At 39.6% G+C, this 13,483-nt stretch overlaps 1 protein-coding gene across 6 annotated transcripts in view; it reads right to left on the bottom strand.

The window, feature by feature from the left end:
• The window catches only part of ehbp1 (EH domain binding protein 1), a 155,413-nt gene that overhangs the window by 70,251 nt on the left and 71,679 nt on the right, over window positions 1-13,483 (bottom strand). For all 6 annotated transcript variants that reach the window (XM_014980194.2, XM_014980215.2, XM_088012942.1 and 3 more), the window contains 3 exons: window positions 8,978-9,760; window positions 5,868-5,909; window positions 5,591-5,737 (listed from right to left, as the gene is read on the bottom strand). In XM_014980194.2, coding sequence (XP_014835680.2) covers window positions 5,591-5,737; window positions 5,868-5,909; window positions 8,978-9,760 — 972 coding nt within the window. The remainder of the gene's footprint in view (window positions 1-5,590; window positions 5,738-5,867; window positions 5,910-8,977; window positions 9,761-13,483) is intronic.

The raw sequence follows: 13,483 nt of genomic DNA, 5'->3' as shown, positions 1-13,483 counted from the left end.
TATTTTATTGTTGTTGAGACTTGTACAGAGTATATCACACTCTTTAATATGTTTGCACAGCTGCCAATTAGTGAATTCTTTAAGTTGTTTTACACTCTGTCAATAAATCAACCAAGTTTATTTCTATAGCACATTTCAGCAACAAGGCAGTTCAAAGAGCTTTATGTCATAAAAATATAAAAACATGTCATGAAAACATTATAAAGTTACCAATTCTGAAACCACTACCAAACATTACATTTTGTCGAGTGCCATCTTCCAAAATATCCATACACATCAAATGCGTTGGTCAATGTCCAAGTGATTGTGAGTTGAAAGCAACTCTAAACAGGTGTGTTTTTGGCCTCTATTTAAAGAAAACAGTGTTTCAGCTGTTTAGCAGTTTTCTGGAAGTTTGTTCCAGATTTGTGGTGCACAGAAGCAATGCAGTTTCTCCACCTAAAGTGCAAACAACCAGAAAACAAGCAATCTGAACAGCCTCTGACAAGAAAAGGAAAAGAAGAAAACATATGTTATGGTTTCTTGCACTGAAACAGAATATGTCCCGTACAAAATCTAATAAATGAAAAGAAAGAAAAACTAAAGTGCAGACAGTAGATGACAACACCTACAGGTCGAAACAGCAGAGACCCAGGAGCCTGCTCCACTGATGAGGACGGGGGGGAGGCGGCTGGGGCGCTGGTCGGCAAAAATCAAACGGGACCCAATTATAGGAATCACAACGAGTCAGTGAGCAGGGGAACTCTCTTACCTGGAAAACACCAAGGCATGTGTGTGCACTCCTTAAGCAAGCGCATACACTTTTTAAAAAGGCCACAGGTGCTAGATATTTGCACAAAACACACACACCTCATCTCTTTACAGTTAGGGTTTTTCTTCTTTTTTTTTTTTTGCAAAGAATTACACACAGTGCGGTTCACAGGCACACGTTCATCCCAAACCTAGTGTGGATCCTGATAATTAGCCTGGCCAGGCCGCTGTGAAATTACTGTTCTCATCTGCTAATGGATGAGAAGACCTGGAGCGAATAGACGCAGACACACACCAACTTCTCTATTAAAATTAGAACAGTGGGGAAGACTAAAGAGCAACACAAAAAAATGGTATTTAGAATAAGAAGAATAAATTCATGCACCGATCCACTATTTTCACTTCCATTACCAATATTGGAGGCTTAGCATTGGCCAACGCCGACAGAAAAACAGCTGAATTGACTTAAAAAGTTTCATTTTTTAAACATAAATATGTTGAATCACAAATTTATCAATAAGTTGGCACCAGTACAGCATACTTAAATATACTTAAATAGCTTGACAATCTTGGTCCAACATGTAAAAACAACATAACTTAATGTTGTTCAGTCAATGTGATTAGGAGTAGAACAGCAAATGTAATATAAATAATAAAGAAACTGAAACCAGCTACATTGGTCAAGCATGTAAAAATAAACTGTGACAAGCTCTCCTTCAAATGGTTTAGAAATGCAATTAGAGATTCTAAATATAATGTAAAATAAATAAAACACAATATCGCACAAAGCATAGAATTGACTGAATAGATCTGCCCTTATGAATCAGGCACCTTGCCATAGATACCTGATCTACACGTTTTTTAAATATTGGGACCGATACAGATATTAATATCGGATTGGTACAACTCCGGTTACAATCTTTGAAGACATTCATACCATTCACTAGTGATGTGTTGTAAGGGCCACTGATTGAATAAAAGTTAGACGGTAGGTGCATGTCCTTAAAAGGTCAACAAGGCGAAGAACAAAGTAGCAAAAAGCAGCTAACAGAAAAAGGCTGATTTGGGGGGGGAAAAAAACATTGAGAACAATTTAAGTGATTAGAACAAAAAGACACTGGATGAAAAATCAAAAACAGACATGAAAGAGGGAGAGAATGAGAGAAAGTAACCGAGCAGACAGGCAGAGAGAGAGAGAGAGAAACCCAAACCTGTGACCTTAGATGAAAGAAGCAGTCACTGTGGGCTACAATTAAGGATGGCAGGAGGGAGAGCATAGGTCAGGAGAACTACACAGACTCACACAACTGCAAAAGCATGAAACATCCCTTCACAATGGTCGTGGATGTGTGGATACATGACACTGATAAAAAAAAAAACAAAAAAAAAAAAACAGATGAATTTGATTTAACAAGGAGTCTCTTAAAAGCACTCACACTGTGAAGCAGTACAACCTCAAGCTAATTGTATTTATCGAGGTTGTATGCAACAGATTAACAAAAAGATTTACATATTTGTGGGGAGAAAGTAGGTCAATATTTTGTAGAACCTTTTACCCCAAGTACATGTGCAGTATTTTATGGTATTAGTGTTGTTCATCTACAGACCGACACTGGGCAGATGTTTCCCTTCCAGCATGTTAATGTTGGCGAGTAAAATCGGTTTGTACGACACAGTACGACCAAATTATTATTATTCATCCATTGGACAATGGATTGAACAGTAAGATGTATTCTGCTTGGTACATAATTTTTTAAAAATAGCCCCTCTTTAAAATTCAGGTCTCCATTCCTGACTTGCCTGCTGTGTTCTTTGGTTGTAATTACACGTTGCTTTACGTTTAATAAAACACCTTGAAGGTTGTGGTGGTTGTACTGGAGGTTGACGCAGATCTGAGACTTTATTCCATATTTACCTGTTTGATGAGTGCCGTAAAAGGCTTTTCTAAAACGTTAAGAAGCTTTGAGATCAGATCAATTAAGTGAGGCCTGTCTCTGTGGGTTTATGTAATGCAATCATAAGGACACAGGAAGCATTCATAATAGATTTCTTTTTTAAGCAAAACCTTAAAAACTCTATAAAAGTGAGGCTCTGAGTAAGAGATGAAGACTGCTAATATATTAATAAACGTGCAATCAGACTAATTTCTAAATTTTACTTTGAAAGCAGCACTGCTAACACAAGGACCCCTTCCTTTATCCCACATTAGTCACTTCCCTCAAAGAAGGAGTCCTGCTTTAATTGAATTAAATTATACCTTATGCATGCTAAACCACAAAGCACCTACTTAGCCAGATGGAGAGGTAAATGGGAAAGGCTTTTGCCTCTCCAGCTGATAACGATGACACACACACACACACACACACACACACACACACACACACACACACACACACACACACACACACACACACACACACACACACACACACACACACACTCATGCTAATCAAAACAAGACATCAAGTAATCTAATCTGAATCACTAACAATTATCAGCACATTGGCCCTGAGGCCAGGCGTATTCCTTTGATCAATGTTTTCTATTAAAAAAAGTGTAAACAATTCAATATCGCCCTTCCCCCCTCCTCTTTTGATTCCTTCCCTTATGCATAGTGAGGGGGATATTAGCCAATTGTCCTTGGAAATGAGTCAGGAAATCAGTCTGGCCACTTTAAGGAGCTAATCTGACTAAAGTCAAATATCTTGCCACAAAACAAGGGACCGAAGAGGACCTTTCCTTTTTTTTTTTTTGTCACCGAGGAAATGCACTGGTGCTGCAAAAGCTTTGAAGACCTCTTTTAATTTGCTCTTTTTCCTCCAAAGACTTTCAACCAGCACCAGTCCTAAGAAGGTCCTCACTTATTTCCTCAGATTATTCCAGAATGGTTATTCCTGTGGCCGGCAAGCAAACACCAGCACACACATAAACACACACACATCTATGAGCGTACACACAAACGCACGCTTACATGCGCACTTCTGAAAAACATCTAATTCAAGGGCATATTTCTCTTTAAGGATTCCAGCGGCAAAAGCAGAGGCCAAGCGGCTGTTGCCTTTTAGATATTCCATTACCAAAAGGTATTTATTTCATTTTACCCTCAAATCCCTTGTCACTTTATTTTTTTTAAACTCCTTTGCATTTTTTTTTTTTTACTGAAATATTTGGAAACGTGACAGAAGATTGGACCACGGTGCTTTCCCAGGGTAACTCCTGGTTCATCAGCATGCCCCTTCCTCTCAGTATATTATGTTCAGTGAAGCGTGCTCAGTTCAGAGCCGGCAATTTCAATCGCTGCGTTTCTAGTCTAGTTAGCTTCAGTACAGCGATTCTTCACTCCTCCCAGCGCCCCCCGTTTTTTAACCGTGAATGTACTTCTGCTGACAGCTGTCTGCGGACTGCTTTTGCTCGGCACACTAAGGAAAAAGTGAAGGCGGGCAGAAAATTTAGTTAGTCATATAAATTGTCAAAAATGACCAAAGACAGACTCTGTAGAGACAGAGTTGTGTTTCCAGAGAGAGCAAGAGAGAAAAAGAGAGAGAGAGCGAGAGAGAGGAGACAACGAAGAAGTCCATCCACATTGGAGTTTCTTCCTTGCTGACGCGTTCAGGTTGCGCCGCTCAGCCGCCCATGAGAAAATCTCAGCTGAAGGTAATGAGGGAGAAGTCGTCCCCCTTTCTAAAAGCTTGTTCAGAAAGTGGTCTGCCAGAGGACGAGACAGTTTATACTGGATTTTCCGACATGTTGGAAGCGTAGCGAGCAGCAAATAGGGAATAGTGGAGTTCAAGAGACTGGTGGATGTACAGTTCGCTTGTCCTGAACACTGATGTAAAAGAAAGTCAAAAGAAAATAAAGCAAAGGTTGGTGTGACAAAACTAGTTGAGCATCACAAATTAAAAAAAAAAGCGTCTTTACAAACTTATTCGCTTATTTCCAAAAATAATGGATGAATCTGATTAAACATTCCAGTGAAAAGGTAAATATAAAAGTTTAGAACAAAACCCCCATTAAAAAAATGAAATAACATGGTCAAAACAAGCCCTTTTGCACATGTTCACTCACTTGTTTTCAGGAGTGTTAACATAAACTTTAACAAAAACAAATATGAAAGTATTTAAGCATTGCTTCAAATGCAGGATTGATTTTGCTTCTACATTTGGATATTGACTTCTAGTTTCTTGAAAAATAAAATCAAATGCACCCAACTTTTATGAAAAAGTTATTGGTGTTACAATAAACTTCAAGGTAAAAAAGTATTTAAGCATTTATCAAATGTTTCTGGTGATTAATGTCTTACAGTCTTACAGTCGGAGTCTCACAAACACAAATACTGTTCAAAAATCAAAAACCTGTCTGTTATGTGTAACTTTCAGTACACCAGTTGTTTTAAGCTGTACAACTACAGAGTTAAACTGCACATAAAAGCAACATTCAATCAGATATTTGATATTTCTTATAGTTACGGATGTGTTCATGGAGCCAAAAGTGGAAAAACTGTTTCAACTGCAAAACTAGCCAGTTTCTGGTCAGCTTTGAAGTTGCAGACATCATCATCATTAATAGTTTAAAATCTAAATAAATCACAGTTCTCGTCACAGTATTTCCCCCTACCCCCCCCTATTGGGATGTGCAGTGGGATCACTGCACATCCCAAATCAAATGTCTAATTATTAACATAAGGAATTATTTGTTAGATTGTGGCACTTTTGGTCCCTCATACTTCTCACAGACACCACAACATTCCTAAAGTTTCCTTTACTTGAGGACAGCACAAAGACAAATTAGTCTGACTTAGAGCCAACATGAGAACCGTTGCTTTACTGCGGCAATAACTTACATCAGAGATGCCTGAAGTCCTGTTTGGTGCTGCGACAGCTGAGTTGGGGACGTTCTTGTTTCCAGCCTTCAAGGCGGCGTCTCTGCGGGCCTGCTCCAGCAGGAGCCTGGCTCTCTCTTTCAACTCCTCTTGACGAGAAAGTACTTTCTACAAGCAAGTACAAACCATGAGTAACTAATTCAAAAGCTGAAATTAGTTGTGTTTTGCTTTGTTTCAAATGTTTTAAACAAGTGTTTTATATTTAGTTTTGCAGTCTGATCAAAAACATTTGACCCACCTTCTCAGCTGGAGGACTTGATACAGATGCAGGTGATGGCTCCTTTGAAAAAGAAAAATGCAACATAAATGCAAGAGCCTATAAAGTTCTGCTTTTAAGATTCATGCTCACTTATTTCAAACCAGCAGCACAGACAAAGTCTTATCTTCTATTTGCCTATAGCAGAAAGTAAAAAAACCCAATCAGCCGACTGACTGATCCTGATATTTCTTTTTTTTTTTTTTTTTTTTTTTGAAAAGTTGTTAAATGCATCAGTAAAGTTGCTAATTTGGCAACGGATTTATTGGTGCACCCGGAGCTTAAAGATTTATTTTCTTTAAGAAAAAAACTTAATATTCTAATGACCATAAGTATAAAAAATATCCTGCGTTTTCAATTATTAGTCACTTCTCAGGTCTTCTATGAGTTTCCCTGCTGGAATAAACTACTGTGGCTTTTTTGTCAAGACATTCCACGCCTCATATAGACTTCATGAGGCATGTGGAAATAAATAGGGGTTCACCTATTGCAATTTTTTTGGCCAATCGACAAACTTTAAAAAGTCTGACCTGCTGATTCAGATTTTGGCTGATACCAAGTTTTGGTCTGAAAACTGGCTAAATATAGGGACCTTGGCTGATAGATAAGGTTGGTGGGTAAGGTCGGTTTCGCAAACAAGTGTTGGCCAATATTGAGCTGGACGATGTAGCCGAAAAACAAAACATGATATAAACGCTTCCAGTCAGTCAATGCTGATAATCACTGATTAAGTTGTTTGTTTGAAATATCTGAAATATTTTCCAAACTGGTGGCATAACCTTTCCTTGTTTTATTCTCAATTTTCACTCCAAGTGAAATATTTTTTTAAGCAGCTATGAGGCACAGAGGAGAAACCTGACTCTCCTGATGTGAAAGTTACTTAAAAGATAACTGTAAGTTATTTGACAAGTTGTTGCTAGGTGACCAAAGAGTGAGTACCTATTGATATCGATCACGTGTCTATTGTAATATATATTATTGATTTATTGACCAGCTCGAGGCTGAATGAAAGAAACTGGTGCTGATTTATCGGTGCAAACCTAGAAAGTACAATAAGTTTTAAAAGATCCAAAAATAAAAAAATAAAATAAAAACATGATCTTAAAGGGTTTTGACAGAACAGCCATCAAGCAGGGATTTTTTTCACTGCAATGTGATAATGTTTAAGAATTTCAATTAAACTTGGATAAAGGTGATGAGGCATCTCATTAAGTTGATAACAGCACATAAAAAAAAAAAAAAAAGTAAATAAATAAAAAACTCTCCCCGCAGCCCCCTCTTCCAGCCCCCGTGACCTTTTAGGTTGTAAACAAGCAGCAGTAATCTGAGGTTAACCAATGCAGGCCTGCACCGAGCGCAGTTGGTTTGTGCAAGCGGGTGCACACATGCGTACAGGTGTGTGTCAGAGTGTAAGACGAGATGATGTCTGCTCCGTGCAAAGCATCGCCACGCCTGAGCGGTCACGGCACAAACTGTCATCAACTGCAGGGATGGGAAATATAATGAAAAATATAATGAAATGTCAAAGCAAAGGAGGGGGAGCGGGGTTCTGCTGGGCGCGTTCGGTAGTCGCCACATGTTAAGGGTCCCGATGCGTCTGGTCAGGGTTCTTGGCAGCAAGACAAGTGACAACGACATCTAATGGAGAATGGAAGAGAATTTTTCGGCACGGTCATCTCTGCGTTTGTATCAACAATGTTGGACGGATTTGAAGCTTAGCGAGCGCCGGGAGGAAATGAATGTTGTACGAATCCTCTGTCTTATGACTGACGGCGCCGAGAAAGTTTCAATCAAAACCTGGGTGCAAGGATAAAAACATGAGCAATCCATTTAGGGCCCAGACAGGTACCTGCAGGTAAACGCTGTTGGAATCTTAATGCCTGACTTAAGTAGCAAGAATGAGTTTATGAAACACAGACTGGTCCTGAGGTTAAGGTACAGAATTTATGCATTCGTTTTGAGGTTTACTGAATCAGATACCTTAAAGCTACAACTACAAATCATGTGAGAAATCATTGGGACTCTATCTGATAGATCAATACAAAACAGTGCAAGACTGTGCAGTGAGACAAAAATTCAAACATCTATTGTGGTATTTATTTGTATTTAACCCCACTGCATCAATCTCAAAGAGCAACCTTTTACTGCGATTACACGACCCAGTCTTTGGGAGGTATGTCTCAAACAAGAAACACTTTTACCCATTCTTAGTGGAGTTTTAGGTTGAAACCATCCCAGCAGAAGCAGGTTTTCAATGAACCCATACCACTGTAGATCTGGCTTTATGTTTAAGGTTGTTCTCCTGCCAGAGGACTTCTTATGGCCAACAACAACTTCCTTGTCACCGACAAGGCCAGATTTGAGGTGTGCATGAGTAACGGTTGTCCAGATAATAGATACCTGAGCTGTTCACTGCAAAAACACAAAACCTTGCCAAGTATTTTTGGTCTAGCCTCTTGTGCAAATGCCTTTGTGTACTTGAAATAAGACAAAACTAACTATCAAGTAACTTTTCATCAATACAGGAGCTTGTTTGAAGCAAATAATTCCTTAATATTGATGCAAAATACTGGCAGATTATTTCATTTACAACATGGTAAAAAAGTCTTGTTACAAGATTGGATCCAGTACTTTTTCCTCAATATTAAGGAGTTACAGACTTAAAACAAGCTTGTTAAAAGGTTACTTTTAAGTTAGTTTTGTCGTATTTCAAGTGTACAGAGACAGTTGAACTAGAAACCAGACCAAAAATACTTGGTAAGATTTTTGTGTTTTTGGAGTGTTGGTCTCTGCAGTGTCTACAGAGTTACCATAGACCTCTGAACTCTTTTTGTGTTATTTAGGGGTTTCAGGAGTGAAGGAAGGATGACTGTAAATGCATGCCTCGCTGTAAATAAGTTCATTTTCTTTCAACAATACAATTTTGCACCACTCTGTGCCGGCAAATCAGACATAAAACCAATAAAATATATTGCAGTTTGCCGCTGTAATGTGACAAATTGTGGTGAAACAAGTTTAAGGCATGTGGAAAGCAGCATTGCAATGCAAGAGTGCAAAACACCAAGTCAAATACTGTGACTAGGTGGCTTTACCTGTTTGATGGGGATATCTGTGTGGTTGGTTGGGGAGGATTTGGTGTTTGAAGCTGGCTCTGAATCTGAGTGACGCAGACTGGCCCTTTTCTTTTTAATGAGGTCCGCGTCCCTGTTATAGGAGAAGTGTGATAAAGAGTTTCCTCTCCTTGTAGGGGACGATGGTTCGGTACTTCTCTCTCCTCTATCCTCTAGCACCTCCTTCTTACGTAGTGTTTCCTTCTCCAGCTCTCTCTCCGCTCTTTGCGGTAACTCACAAAGATCTAAAGTGTTGGCTTTGAGCAGACCGCCTCTATCCTCAGACACTGGCAGGGCCATGCAGGCAGAGTTTGTAGCCGTTGCAGCCAACGCTGTGCGCGGCAACGGGACCGGCGGTGACGATTGTAAGGACCCTGCTGCTGGGTAGCCGGTTGGGTCTACTCCAACTTGTTGCTCTGTTGTCTCCTCTTCGGCGGCCTCGGCGCCGTTGGATTCAGTGGGAACACCAGCCGTAGATGAAAGGGGCTCGACGTTGACCTGGCGGTGTTGCACGTCGTTCAGTTCAGCGTAGAACTTGTCCTGGTCTATGGAGGCGTTGGTGTCCGTCTCAAAGTCGCCCACTTTGTAGGTGCTGCGGCTGCTGTTGGCTTCTATCTGCACCACGTTGAGCTCCTCGCCAGAAAAATGGGCCCTTATCTGGTACAGGTAGGTCATCACCGTGAGCTTGTCAGGAATCGCAAGGAGCACCATGTCGGATGGCTCCAGGAGACGAGAAATCCCCAGACTCGCAAAGCCATCGTATGCCTACAATAAAAAACAAGAAAACAACATTAAAAAACAGCATTAAAAAGAACTATTTATTCTCCATAGCAACAATTAAGCGACACAGAAAGGACTATGATGGAGTCTGGTTTCTTCTGTCGTATACTTGGTACACAGAATGTAAGTGTGCACTCTATATGTTCATGTGTGTTTGGGAGTGAGAGACACCGCTGCCATGAGTCCTGACAGGTCATGTCAGGGTTGGCTGTCCCTGATAAGAGACGCAGATATCCCAAGACAGAGCGCCTAATCCTAAAGTGTGTGTTTGTGTGTACACACACACGCGCGTGTGCCGAAGTGCGTCTTTATCGCTCGCCTACATCAACGTGCCCATGCTCTCCGTCACGCGTGTAATTGGTCTGATTAGACGCTGATGAGAAAATACAGGTGTGATTATCAAGCGACAGACGAAAACCAATCCCCCATCACAAGATAGACTGAGACACAGAGAGAGGGGATGAAAACCATTATCGCTGCCAATGACAGGTAAATAAATAGATTAACAGCAGCGCGCACACATGCCACCCCCAGTTCCTGCACGCACACACGGCCTCCCCATCCATCTCTCCCAGGTATCACGGCTTGTATCTGGTCTGCTTGATAGTGTTGATCTAATTCCAACCTGTTGCGGGGCACGTTTGTTTTACTGCTTCTGTGGACCTCCAGACTCCATCAATTGCTCCGTTTCTCCCAGACTCTCCCACTCTGGAGACTCCTCTTCTTTTGACCTCCTGAGATGCATCTAGAGGAGCCTCCTTAACCTTTCTCAGCCCTGTTCTGCTTTAAATTCTCCTCTTTTCCTGCAAACACTTTTTTTTGTACCTTTCTTAATCCAGAAGAGGGTATTATTAAGCATGTATGACTTTTTATTAAGCCTTTGCTTTGCATTCATTACTTACACCTGCAGGTTGTCTAAAAAAAAGTAAAACACAGTTTAGAGACAAATGCCGATGCACAAAAACCAAAACAGCTTTGTTCCATCTAAAATGATCCAGTTTAGCTTTCACCAGTCTATGAATTTAGAAGTAAAAATTAGTGGTGGGCACACTTCCGCTAATTTCTTCCGTTTAGCGCTTTTGCTTAAAAAATGTTTACCACACATAGCTTTATCTAAATTAATTTTTCCTGGTTGCATTTCTAAAGCTCTAATTTACTTGATTGTTGAATAAAATTCAACATTTGTGTTAAAGTTTTGATTGTGGACAGTTTAGAATTTTCAAGTTCATCTTCGTGCCCTTATTTTGAAGTGGGTGAAGAGTGTTTACACAGCAGTTCTGTTTCCTCTTCTCACGTTCTCGTGCTTTTTCTCCAAATAACTCAAACAAGAAACTTACAATAACATATTAAGTGAACAAGAAAACAAGAAATAAACATGAATACAATATCTGACATTACAGAACATGTATATTATACTGACAACATTAAATTGCTGCTCGAAAGTTGTAGTATTAAGGGCAGATATAATTTGAATTGCATTAGCTTCTACTACATATGAGGTTGGTGTAGCGCTTTAGCATTACAGGAACCATTTATGATTATTGCTTTAGGGTTAGCGCTTATAACGTTTTTGTTAGCAGTGGCCATAACTAGAAAAAAATAAAATAAAATTAACTGCAGTCCAGATTGAAAAACTACAGGGTAGCTTTTAAGTTGAGGACAAATGGGAAGCTCAGCAGCAGACCTTTACATCATTAATGGTTAGCCGATCATTGTGCACGTACAGTACTTACAATTTTTTAAAATATTTTTTCTATCTCTCCATCATCATCTCTTTCCCCAATGATGGTAACTGTGGTGGGGATTTCAATGCTTCTCATACCAAATGTTGTATGTCAGTCAACACACGAGGGCAACTCAGGAACTGCTTCCCTTCCTAATTCAAAATAAGAGTCTGATAAACATGGAAGCTGCTGAGTGTAACATGTACACTCAGATCCAGAGCTCATAATTCCAGCTTACACTTGCTTCACCAGAGCAAATCAGAGGCTGAAAGCAGCTGAGCAACTTATGAGACCGAGTACTCTGGGAACCTACACTTTAGTTATGATGTGCATGAAAACAGGTTGTATTCAGAATACCTAATCCTACTCTGTACTTACGTAGGATGCAGATTTTCTATATCAAAAAAACTGGGGGCAAAAATGTAGAAAGAAAAATTCTAAATTAAACTAAAAACAAATTCTTAATATGCATTTAATTGCATTCTTCCTCATTTTTTTTTTATGTCTTTCAATTTGTAGGGGAAAAGGCACCACTGTGGAACATCTACACTTTCCTGAACAAATTAGTTTGGTGAGAGTAACAAACTGATGGGGGGGAAAGAGCCAAACACACACCGCAAAGACCTCTACGTTTACACCTGGCAATTTTAAAGTCCTTTCTCTTTCCCAGTAACAGTGTGTGAACGAGTACAAGGAATAGCTGGGCCGATTAGGTTTCTAAAACTTATTCAGACGAGCAAAGTGTGCAAACAAAGAAAGCATGCTTTCTTTGTTTGCACACTGGTAAATGTAGCCTGTGTAAGGGAGCAACAACTGAAGCTTAAAAAGAGACAGATAGAAAGAATATAGAAAAGCATTGACAAAGTGAGAGCTTTTACAGGAACATGCTTGAAATGTTTCAGGAAATAATGAGCTCTTGGCCTGCTATTCACTTTAGACAGGACAGTATGAGGTTCTCACATATGGCAACCTTACCACAAATTTACAATATTTAATGCATCACATTGTAAAAGTCATTTTTACTGAAAAGAAATCATAACAATTCCACTGAAAATATACACTTAGAGTGTTATGACACCCATGTTTAGTTTTTACTCATTGACCTAATCAAACATATAGCATAAACCCCAGTATTGTAATATTTTTTTTGTCCTAAATTTTTTCCCCAACTGAAGTTTTTTTTTTATTGAATTGAATGTCCAGAGACCCGGGGTATCGAGCAATGTCTCATATTACACCGAGTGTTTGCTCTGATCAGTTCAATTCATGTAATTCCTAAGAATAAGTCTGATTCAATTTTGCACAAACCGAGCACACAACTTCAACTTAAGTCATAGCAGCGCTCATGGTGGCAGCTTGTTGGAGTAGCTGTGTTACAATAATTCTCATCTGCAAGGATCTTATCCCCGACCTCCAATGAAAATTCATAGAGGAGAAGCCAAAGCAAATGAGGTGGATTAGCAGTGCTTGCCAGCAACTATGTCATCTGAGACGTGTTTCTGCCTGGATATTGAGCTGTAAGAAGTCATGAAAGTCACAAGACTATCATACAGCAACAGTCTTCAGTCAGAGGGCTTTGTTTCAACACTGCCTACAACTGGACAGCCTTCCTACCCAGAGCATCAGCATCCACCATGACTCTGGATGATATGAGTAACAGAAACATTAAATTTTTCCCTTGTAATAAAGTATTTTTGAACTCAATTCAAACTTTACATATTGTATCAACCATTGATACAATATGGTTGATTGAGTAAGATCAATTTCAGCTTGATCTTACTCAAAGTCATCATATCTTGAGAATCTCATACCAAATTATTTCTGACCAACAAATCACGGGCTATAAAAATCACTACCAAGACAGGAAACAAGCAGTTTGATCTTTTCGTATTACAATCACCACTTTCAGCTGGTGTTTTGGGAATTATCTACTGTCCTTCCTTCCTGTCTGCCTGATGAAGCCTCGGGTCTGGATTCAACGTTA

The sequence above is a fragment of the Poecilia mexicana genome, unplaced genomic scaffold (genome assembly GCF_051168715.1).
Source record: "Poecilia mexicana isolate PSO_F unplaced genomic scaffold, ASM5116871v1 scaffold_15, whole genome shotgun sequence".
Taxonomy (NCBI): domain Eukaryota; kingdom Metazoa; phylum Chordata; class Actinopteri; order Cyprinodontiformes; family Poeciliidae; genus Poecilia; species Poecilia mexicana.
The sequence above is the reverse complement of the archived record's forward strand: the minus strand, read 5'-3'. Positions and strand labels throughout refer to the sequence as shown.